The 11,731-nt window shown below is 44.8% G+C and overlaps 1 protein-coding gene across 1 annotated transcript; it reads left to right on the top strand.

Moving 5' to 3' along the window:
* The first annotated feature begins 2,786 nt into the window (after positions 1-2,786).
* BRK1 (BRICK1 subunit of SCAR/WAVE actin nucleating complex) lies at positions 2,787-11,083 on the top strand. The gene is made up of 3 exons (XM_004274826.3): positions 2,787-2,950; positions 9,818-9,900; positions 10,171-11,083. The coding sequence occupies exons 1-3, from the start codon at positions 2,833-2,835 to the stop codon at positions 10,195-10,197; spliced, it is 228 nt and encodes a 75-aa protein (XP_004274874.1). The 5' UTR covers positions 2,787-2,832; the 3' UTR covers positions 10,198-11,083.
* The last annotated feature ends 648 nt before the right edge of the window (positions 11,084-11,731 follow it).

Raw genomic sequence — 11,731 nt, 5'->3', positions numbered from 1 at the left:
ATTGAACCCGGGCCCCCTGCATTGGGAGCGTGGAGTCCTACCCACTGGACCACCGGGGAAGTCCCCTGAGATGATTTTGAATTGCAACTTTTTTTCACCCAGTAAGTTTATTTTTATTTTCCTCTTGAATAAAAGAGATACTTGTTATTTAAAAAGCAAACAAAACAGGAGTATTTATTGCACAGTTGTGTTTTTTATTTTTTTGGGGTGGGGGTTGGTACGCGGGCCTCTCACTGTTGTGGCCTCCCGTTGCGGAGCACAGGCTCCGGACGCGCAGGCGCAGCGGCCATGGCTCACGGGCCCAGCTGCTCCGCGGCATGTGGGATCTTCCCAGACCGGGGCACGAACCCGTGTCCCCTGCATCGGCAGGCGGACTCTCAACCACTGCGCCACCAGCGAAGCCCACTTGTGTTTTTTAAATGAAAGTCCCCCAAAGCAGAATTGTATGATTAAGAATTGTTGGATAGAGAAGGCTTCATGCTGTTATGACAATATGCACCACAGTCCTCTGTCTAATCTGCCCAGCATTAAGGGATGTATTCCTGGAGGTACCATTTGCCATCACCTCCAAGTCTGATACTCCACCTCCACGGCTACCATACATGTATAGAAAGCCAGAATCTCCCATACTTCATATTATTGATGATCTACAACATCAGTTTGGTCTGTATCATGCAACACAACATTCTGGTTGCACCATCCAGGGATTCTCGTGACAACAGCCGCATTTGCTCTGCTGAGAGCCCATATAATGTTTTTACAGTAGCCAGCAACATTGCCACACTGCACACACTATACCTATAGCCATGCAAATAATGGTCCAAGTACACATGATTGCAAAGGCAACTCAAATGACCACACAATACAATCAAAACATTTCTTCACGAATTTGATTTCGCGCTGATTGTTATACCTGGAGTCAGTGACAAGATCCCCAAGTTCTGTGAAGTGTGTGACAGACTCAAGGATAGGGATCTGTCTCCCTTATGCTGAGGCAGTCTATCACCTGGAAGCACTCCTTGTTGCACCAAGAGCATTCCTGAAGCTTGCCTGTGAAGCCCTGCATCACGCGTTGGGAACAATTCCTACAATGAAGAAGTACCACATTGGCAAACCCATAACTGGAGGACTGAATGGCAGAGAGCCTTCTGGATGCCTGCGTTTGATATTTAGGATCGATATTTATTATTATTTTAGAAACCATTTACATGAAAATGTGGGAGAGCTCAGATGGACTTCCTGGACTTCAGTTTTCTCATCTGTAAAATTGGAAACCTCTTCCTCACTTCCTTCCACAGGGTTTGTGAGGATCCAGTGAGGTAACAGCTATTAAAGCATCATTATAGGGGCTTCCCTGGTGGAGCAGTGATTGAGAATCTGCCTGCCAAGGTAGGGGACTATGGGTTCAAGCCCTGGTCCGGGAAGATCCCACATGCAGCGGAGCAACTAAGCCCGTGCGCCACAACTACTGAGCCTGTACTCTAAAGCCTGTGAGCCACAACTACTGAGCCCGCGTGCTGCAACTACTGAAGCCTGCATGCCTAGAGCCCATGCTCTGCAATGAAAGAAGCCACCGCAATGAGAAGCCCACGCACCGCAACGAAGAGTAGCCCCCGCTCGCCACAACTAGAGAAAGCCTGCGTGAAGCAACGAAGACCCAACACAGCCAAAAATAAATAAATTAAATAAATAAATTTATATTTAAAAAAAGCAGCATTATAGCTTATAAGATCTTCTACCAGAGTACAGGACTGTTAGTAATGTTTTCTTCCCAGCTACTGCTAGAAGAAATCTGACTGTTCATCACTTTTTAAAAACTAAAAGGCATTTACCATATAAACCAGATTGTAAATATTCCCTGAAACAAATAAAATTGCACGTAATTCCACTACCTTAACAAACTAGGTATTGACATTTTTTTGGTATATCCTTCTTGTCCTCAAGCAGATATAATTTTTGCATAGTTGCAATTTAAAAAACAACACATGCATTTTGTTTTCCCTTTCATTTATCATCTCCATTATGTTGCCACAGTTTTTCATAATTAGCATTTATATGACTGCATAATATTGCTCTAAGTGGCCATACCAATGTTTAGCCATTCCCCAACTGTTGAGATTTATTTTTAAAAAACACATAATGCCTCAAAGAACACCTTTGTGCATAAAGTGTTTTTTCTTTTTCAATACTTTTGTTAATACCTAGGTTAAAAAGTTTGAAAATTTTTACAGCTCTTGCTAACAATTTACAAATTTCCTTCCGAAGGGTTTGTGCCAGTTTACAGTGTGACCAGCTATTTACGAGTTTACCAATTTCCCCTCAGCCTCTTCAACACTGAGTATTATCGTTAAAAAAAAAAATAACGTTTGTTCATTTGATAATTGTAAGGTGGGACATCATGTTGTGTTGTTAAAAGGCATTTTAAAAATGATTTGTATTTAATGTGGTTTAATTGGCTATGCCCAGCTTATTGTGGACACAGACCGCAAGCTTAGTCTGGAGCACCCGAGGGAAGGGATGATGCGGGCCCACGCTCCCCCGCCAAGGATCGTAACCTCCAGAGACAGAGGTGGTGGTAGCGGGGGGTGGGGTGGGGGTGGGGGTGACTTTGGCGCGTGCGCACTCCATTCTTCTCCACGGCCTGGAGGCGACGGTCTTCAGGGGCGTGGGAGCAGCGCGAAGAGGCCAGTGAAGATGTGACAATGCGCAGGCGCACCACAAGGCCCATGGATTCGTGGGTGCCCCAGGAACGGTGTGGACTGGCGGCGCAGGCGCACTGGCGGCCTGGAGGGTCGAGGCGCCTGCGCAATCGCGCTTCCTTAGGCTGCAGCCATGGCGGGGCAAGAGGATCCGGTGCAGCGGGAGATTCACCAGGACTGGGCGAACCGGGAGTACATTGAGGTCATCACCAGCAGCATCAAGAAAATCGCAGACTTTCTCAACTCGTTCGGTCAGCGGGCGAGCCGGGGGAGGCTGGGAGGAGGGAGGCCTGCTGAGGGAGGGCGCTGAGAAGCTTTGAAGGGGACTCGGGGAGCCTTGGGCTCCTGCTGGTTTTCGCTTCCTCCTTCAGGCCGCACCTTCCCCCTCTCGCCCTGACTCCCGGCCTCCACTGGGCAGTCCCTGTGGGGTGTTCCTGCCCCACGCTGAGCTCATCGGCTTCCTTACCTTCACCCCGGATCCATTAACAAGTCTTTCCTTTTCCCGGATACGTCAGGCAGCCTCATCCATCGTCTGCTTCTTTTCTTCTCTTCAGTCGCCTCCCTTCTTCTGTGCTTCGCTTCCAGTCCCCGCTTGGCTCTCGGGACGCAGCATGGCTGTGTTACTGCCTTGTAAAGACTCTAGACGGTTGCCCATCTCCTTCCGGATCGAGTCGAAGCCCTTGAGCTCCGAGCCTCTTAGTCGCTCCTCCGGCCCCTCCTGTGGGTTCCTTTCTGTCTCCGCGCGCGCTGTGCTGAGTGGCAGCAGGTGAGGGCAGAGTAAGGTCCACATCGCGTCAGGCCATGGACATCTCTGCATTGCTAGTCTCTAGCCGACAGTGGGTGTTCTGTCTGCTTCTAGCAAAATCTTTCCTAGGCCTGCTCGTGACAGTTTTAAATTCTCTTCGCATTGTTCCACATCCTTCTGGACGGCAGGCGCCTAGCAGAGACCCCCTACCTCATGTTCTCCAAGTGTTTCTTTGAGAGAACTGAACACTGGGTAGACTTTCTATGGCATCACAAGGTGTGGGGATGACGTCTAGTGATCTTTTTCCAACTGCTGTGCTTCTGGTCCACTCTTTCAGCAACATTAAGCGATTAAGATTAAGGAGGGGACACCGATGTATTAAAAAAGATTTCAAAAGGAATTATTTTCTAGCTAGAGAACTGACAAGTCCTGAGGAGTATAAAGGTGACAGGGCAAGAGTCTTGTCAGAAAGTATCAGCAAGAGAAACTAGATCTGAGTACAAGGCTCTCTCTCAGGTTCTGTGGGGGACACAGAAGCCTTGAAGATGAAATAAGGACAACTTCAGAGCAAAGCAGAACATTGCTTTTGTCTTAATATATTCACATACAATGTGACTTGGTGTGATGGATTTCCTCACACAGGGAATGAGGGTGAAGGTAGTATTAATGAGAGATGAGAATAGTATAAATTATATGTCAGTGATACAAATTCACACACATAACTTAGTATAGAGGTTGTAGTAGGGAATGGTAGTCAAGAAGTCATAGAACTCATGTATCCTGAAATTATTTTTTAAGTTCTGTGCAAACTATTTTGATGTTAGTTTTCCTAATTGTCTCTCCTTCCTTAGCTAAACTATTATTGGGGGTGCTTTAGGGTATTCTTTACTCATAACGTTCCCTCAGAGGCAGAGCCAGGTAAGAGAAAACAAAATGTTTCGTGCCCCGGGAGGGATGGAGTGATGACAGGGTCACAGCTTTGACACTTTGGCTTAGTCTGGAGAGGCAATGGAAAGTAGTTGGACAGATAACTGACGTGGAGAGTTTTTACTTTTAAAACCAGAAGCAGGGCTTCCCTGGTGGCGCAGTGGTTGAGAGTCCACCTGCCGATGCAGGGGACACGGGTTCGTGCCCCGGTCCGGGAAGACCCCACATGCCGCGGAGCGGCTGGGTCCGTGAGCCATGGCCGCTGAGCCTGCGCGTCCGGAGCCTGTGCTCCGCGACGGGAGAGGCCACAACAGTGAGAGGCCCGCGTACCGCAAAAAAAAACCCCCCAAAAAACCCCAAAGCAAAAGGCTTCATTTATCAGGTAGGAGTTAGTATCTGATATGTAGACACAGAATATCCAAACAGAGTATTAAGAATGTCAGTTCAGTAAATAAAGCATCTAAAATAACAAGTTAAACTGGTGCTGTTGTTCAAAATTGAAAAGTGATCTAGCATCTCACTTCCCCCAGTTTGGATCTAGGTAATGTAATAACCTCGTTTCTGAGCACGGAATCATATTAATAAGCATATAATAAACATACATTTATCTCTGGCATAAAACTTCTTGACATATTACTGAAGTTTTAGTGGGTGAGTCTTGGAACGAACTGAAAATTGAAGAGTTTGAGCTTAGGATTGCGGAGGAGGAGTGTCTCTTTTCTTGCTTTATAAGCAAGGAAATACCTGTTGTGAGATTTTAGCAACTGCGTGTGAGTCCCATTTTATGATCAGATAGAGAATAAAGACTTTTTTTTTTTTCTTCAAAATTTCCAGCAAGTCCTAGACCAAGGAAGTAGATGCATAGGATTCCGTTCTTCAGGAATGGGAGCTGGGAGAAATGGCTTCCCTTGGCTTAGGCCATTATTCTCCTTTAAGGTGAGGATAATGGCCTAATGTTTGCAGTAATTACTAGGTTGTTTTTGAAGATTTTAGAAAGTGTATTTAGTCCTTTTAAAGAAAAGAACAATTAATTACAAGTAAGAACAATTAGGAAGCACGATTAAAAGTTAAAGCAATTTGTCTTAGCAGTTAGGTATACCTGAGGCAAGTTCCTGAAGATTGACGATATCATGATACAAGAGTTTAGACAAAGACCACCAGGCTGAGAAACTGGGTAAATCGTAAGGATAGACTTCAGTGTGTTGTCTTGGCATTGGATGACTCAGCATGAGTGAGTGTGGGATGTATTTTCCCTGTCTAAGCCCTTAGCATGACTCCTCAATTCTGACATGTATCTGGGGGGGCTTTGTATTGTGTTTATAATGTGATTTGGTGGTGCAGAGATTTAGCAGGCGTTTACTTTGAGGGGGCATCTATAGCTTTTTGAAAATGGCAGCAGACCTATAATTCTCACCCTGACCACAGAGAGGTTGTGTAGGGCATGTGCTTTGGGGAGGGAACTGTTTTTCCGGGATACCTAATGATTCTGAACAGCTTTTACCCTGTGATTCCAGCTAGTGTGAGTAGAATTTTGATCTCTTTGTGGTTTACCCTTTAAGCATTGGAGGACCACCTGAACCTGAGGACACACAGATCGTGATGGAGCACTAACATCCTAACACTGGGCCTATTCTGTACTTTGAATTGATGATGTTTCTAAAAATAGATTGTTACAGATGATAGCTTTTTATTTTTACACCTTTTTTTCTGACTCTAAAGCTAATATGTTCAGAGAAATGTAACAAAAAAGAATAGAGAATGAGGCTGGTTTTTGTTTGTTTGTTTGTTTGTTTTTTGCAGTACGTGGGCCTCTCACTGTTGTGGCCTCTCCTGTTGTGGAGCACAGCCTCCGGACGTGCAGGCTCAGCGGCCATGGCTCACAGACAGGCCCAGCCGCTCCGCGGCATGTGGGGTCTTCCCGGACCGGGGCACAGACTCGTGTCCCCTGCATCGGCAGGCGGACTCTCAACCACTGCGCCACCAGGGAAGCCTGAGAATGAGGCTGTTTTTAAATCTCAATTCTTATACTTGGCAAACAAATACAGCTTGCCTCTTGTAACTCCAGCTGTGCGTCAGATGCTGTGAGAAAGGGATAAATAAGAATAAATGGACATAGCCACTCTTAGGAAGTTTATAATTTTGTTGGAGAAATAAGACCTTAAGAGAAAGACAGTGCTGCTTTTTGTAGGTTAAGGTTACGTGCAGTAAGAGTTCAGAGAAGTTGTCTGGTAACTGGCAGTTGTTAGCGGTGGTAATGTATGCACGCCATCAAGCACCCTGATGAGGACAACTTGCTTTTTCCATTACAGTCTGGTGATAATGTACATATAAATGCATTGTGGTTTCAAATTTGTCCGGCTGCCGCATGGTTTCCCAGCATTTTGTTTGAATCGGTGTATATTTAATGGGATCTGAAATATGACTGAAGTTTCTAGAGTTCAACACTTTACATTTTCAACAGTGCTTATCCATGCAGGCCAGTAACATAGTGCTGTTCTTGGATTCTGATTCATCACCAGATTGACAGAGCTAGAACAGAACAGCCATCCAGGAAGGAACCCTCCCTCTCACCACCCTGCGCCTTCATTTTGGCAGACGTTTTTTTTTTTTTTTTTTTTGAATATTCATTTATTTTTAATGACTTATTGGAACAAATACCTATAGATATCATTATATATATGATATATAAATTAATTATACAATATATCATGTATTAATTATTAAAACATACTCTGGTAAATATTATATATTCAATATGAAACAGGAGGAAAGGGGGCAGGGCACAACCTTTAAAAGAATTACATAGCCCGAGGACACAACATAAACTGATTAGAACAAAATAGGTCCAAGATGGCGGACGAGTCTACTTCCACTAGACCTTGAGCCTCAGTATACACTCATTGTAACACATCAGCAAGCTAAGCGACACACCCACAGGTGCCACGACAGTTCCAAGGATGACCATAAAGGTCAAAAAGTGGGCGGTGGCTCAATTCCTAGAAATCCCCACCCCTTCCCCAAAATAGCTGGAATACTCCTCCCACTCATCAGCGTATGAAATTACTCACCCCTATAAAACTAACAACCCCATACCCTGGTGCTGCCCTCGCCTTCTTTTTTTTTTTTTTTATAGGTATACCTGGATTTAATTCTCACTTCTACCGCTTGGTAGCTGGATAGCCTTAGGCAAGTTTCATACCTCCCTGAAATTTACTTAATTCAGTCTGTAAAATGGCATAATAACTTATTATAGCATCCTTTTAGGAATTTTAAATCAGTTCTTGAAATAAAAGTACACAATATATAGACAAGTATGGATTCCTCAATAGATGTTTGACCTTTCATTTCTCCAGTATCCCACCCGCATCAAATAAAGAAAAATACTTTTTAAAATTCACGAATATTTCATTGTTGTAAAGTTAAAGCCATAAAAATAATCAAATGGCCTACTATCATACCGTTAGAAGAAAAAAAAAAAAAAAAGGTGTTCATGAGAGTTCCATATTAGAATACAAGTTTTCCTTAGGCACCTGTTTATGTATGCTATTCTGCTCTTTTCTTTATGGGAAAAGACAGGTTATCGGTGATAACATTCATGCTCTTACTGAAAAGCATACGCGATGTGCCTCTGAGCTTCTAAAAACCAGGCTGAAAAGAGATTAGGTCCTGTTGGGCAGTCCTAGCAGTGGCGGTGTATCCGGGAAAAGGAGGGTGCTGAGGTGCTTCTGCTCAAGCTGGGCCTGGGAATTAGAAGCAGCAGCACTAGCAGATTTTAAAAAAAACACAAAAAAACAAGATGAAAAAGAAGAGTGAACAATGTCCAGAATAGGCAAATCCTTACAGAAGAGGGAGAAGTATATCCACTCAGCAAAGACCTCTCAGAGGTCCACTTTGAATTGACTTGAAGGAGAATGTTTAAAAGGGCAAGATGAGTAAGATTTGGACCTGATGAAATGAAAGGCAAGGCAAGATCAGGGTGTGCAAGATTTGTTAAATTGGGTGCTGAAGCGCTTTTGCATAGCATCCAGGGAAGAGATGAAAAGGAGGGGTGTGAGCTAAGTATGAGATCACTGGGTGGGAGAGTGTCTCGGAGAGCAGATATTTTAAACTTCAGAAGTGAGGATTATTGAGAGATGACTGAAGAACAGTTTGGGGAGGCGTATGGGAGTAATTAGCATGCCTGGAAACCTTTTCCTCCCGGATGTTGAGAACAGTTGGAGGAAGAGTCGCCAAGTGATCGGTGTCAGAGAAGTTTGCAGGGGGAAAGGTATTTTAGGGCAAGTCTAGGTTTCCTTTTGGGTGAGGTGTTAAAGAGATTGGAAAGGATAGGGGAAGAAAAGGAATTTTTTGCAGATGAAAGGTGGGATCCACAGGGTAGTTGATGTTCTCCAAGTTTTCTCTTGTTCTGAAAGGCCTGTGCAGGTGCTGATGGGACATCAAGCACGCTTAGAGCAGCAGCAGTGAGCTGGCTTCCATGAGCTCAGAAACACCACAGCTTCCCTCCTCCTCAGGGTCTGCTGCTTCCTTGGCCTCTGCTTTTCTTCCCTATTGAGATTATTTTCATCCTCTTGTCATTTCCCCTCTTTTGAAACTCTTGGTTTGCCTATTAGCAAATGGCCATCTGTACAGCCTTGCTGTATTAGTTTTCTCTTTTCTATTGCTGCGATAACAGATTACTACAAATATAGCGGCTTAAACCACATGCATTTATTATCATACAGTTGTGTAGGTCAGAAGTCCAACACTGGTTCACTGGGCTGAAATCACAGTGTCAGCAGGGCTGGAGGCTCTAGAAGACGAGCTGCTTCCTGCGCGTAGGTTGTTGGCAGAATTCTGTTTCTTGCAGCTGTCAGACTAAGGTCCCTGTTTCCTTGCTGGCTGGCAGCTAAGGACCACGCCCAGCTTCTAAAGGTCACTTGCATCCCTTGGTTTATGGCTACCTCCCTCCATCTTCAAAGCCAACAGTGGCAGGTTGAGTCCCTCTCACACTTTGAATCTCTTCTTCCACTTTTCTTCTGCCTTTCTCTTCCATTTATGGATTTGTGATTAGATGGGGCCCATCTGGATAATCCAAGATCTCAAGGTCCTTAACTTTAATCACATGTGCAAAGTCCCTTTGCCTGTAGGATACATATTCACAGGTTCTGGGGATTAGAGCGTAGACATCTTGCGGGGGGTGGGGGGGGTGGGGGGGTGGGGGTGTGGTTGGGGCGGGGCGGCATTATTCTCTGCCTGCCACGTTTGGTAGGAAGTTAGGCAGATCCTCTCCAAGCAGCTGTGCTCCTAAGATACTTCTCACCTTATCCTCCCACTGCCTTGTTTTGCCCACTCGTTCTTCTTATCTGTGCTCTGCATGATATATCATTCCTCCTCTTCATCTTAGGGGCTGTGTGTGTGTTTGTGTCTGGAATGGCATTAATCCTGAACGTCAGTCTTCTTTTACCAGATATGTCTTGTCGTTCAAGACTCGCAACACTAAACGAGAAATTGACAGCTCTTGAGCGGAGAATAGAGTACATTGAAGCAAGGGTGAGTATGATGGGCAAGGGCCTTCCTCATGAGGCAGGCATGGCTGTACAAGAGAGAATGCACATTTCCACTTGTTGCTGAAAAAACCTGGAAGCAGAAACAGGCTTAGAGAAGTTAACTACCTTGCCTGAATTTAAACCAGCTTTCTGGGACTCTGAAGCTGTCATCTTTTCTACCACTCCCAACTACCTAGGATAGAAAATAAGATTTTTTTTTTTAGACTCCTCTAATGCTTTTGAATTTATCTGATTGTCAATTTTCCTTTGACAGGTGACAAAAGGTGAGACTCTCACCTAGAACTGTGTCATGCTGCTGCTGGGAAGTTGCTTTTACAGAACGCAGACCCTCGTGGGAAAGGCCCCAGCAGCCTTCAGCTCCTTCCTCTCTTCTTAAAGAGCAACAGGGCTTATTCTTGTTTTCCTTTTTTTCAAAAATGTGGCCTTTGGGCTCTGCCATGTACACCCAGCAGTGTGATGTGGCGTGTGGGGAGGAGCCAGGGGAACTCTCAGAAACAACATTAGGCATTTTACTTCTTCAGTGACACTTTGTAGAACTACTTGTCAACATATTTGAGGCGCTAAGAGCCAGAAGGTGGGACTCTGTCAAGGTCCTCCCCACCTCTCTCTCTCTCTCTCTATCTCAGCCTTTCCTTGCAGTTCTCATTGCCTCTGCATTGATTCTGTAAACGGTCTTTGCCTCCTCCCCACCTTTGGCCGGGGGTCAGAAGCAGTCCTGGCTGTGGTGCCCTGGCGAAGTGGCTGCCAGAGAATGTTGTTGCTAACCCACCAGTTTCTTGTCCTTTTGGGGAGGTCAAGCCCAGGCCCCCACTTGGCTTGAAAAGGGACATTTTCAGAGTTTTCTTTCTCTCACTTGGGGTGTCTTTATCTCTCATATTTCCCTAATAAACTCCTCAACTTTATCTGACTGCTGTGATTGTGGTGGGGAGAGGAGCTAGAGATGGGGCTCACGTATTCCACAGAAATCTGATGTGTGGGATTCTTACTCTAACAGCAAACTTTCAGATGTAGCTGTTTGATCAAACCCTAGGTGGCTTGCCAGCTGGAGCCCCCATATTTGGACTTTGCGCTAGTCCATCCTGAGAATCGTTTGGTCGTTCAGTGGACATTTACCGAGTACTTAGTATGTAGGCACTTTATGCTCCAATAAAATATGCAGTGTTGAATCAGGCGTGATGCTTGCCGTCTGTTGAAATACCAGCATCTACACAATTTAACTGCAACCCAGGGAAGACTATTAGTTTTATAAAGTACAAGCTAAATGTCTGCTTCTTTTTGAAAAGCAAATCATTTAAGCAGAAGAGTCTAAAACTTTTCATTCTAGCATCAAAGCCTGCTATAAACTTGTGCCAACCCACTCCTAACGGCTTAGCCACCATGTAGATTTTCATTTTAGTCATGTGGAAGTCATTTCTCCCTATTCAAATCTTACTTGCCACTCAAGGTCTAGCTTAAGCCGAACCTCCTCCATAAAGTTTTCCTAACGTTACTTTTCATTCAGTGCTGCCCTGTTCCTTTTCTCAGTCCCTCCCATCCTGCCATGCTAATACTGCGCTTCAGCCCTGGGTTTGATCTTGTTCTCTGTCTTGGTGTCTGCATCGTACAGTATACATCAGTGCCTTTGCCTGTGTTGCTCAGCTGGGTACCTTGCAAAAGGCAGGTAGTCAGTAAATAGCAATTGAAGTGACTTGGCAGAGCTCAAGCTGCTTTGCATTGTCACATCTGAGCTTAGATCCGTGCTTAGACCTTTGGAAGACCATTTTAAGTAGTACCTTCACTTAAAAATGTGGTATTACAATGGAGGCAATACTGAC

The sequence above is a fragment of the Orcinus orca genome, chromosome 10, assembly GCF_937001465.1.
Source record: "Orcinus orca chromosome 10, mOrcOrc1.1, whole genome shotgun sequence".
NCBI lineage: Eukaryota > Metazoa > Chordata > Mammalia > Artiodactyla > Delphinidae > Orcinus > Orcinus orca.
This window is presented reverse-complemented; position numbering and strand designations above follow the sequence as displayed.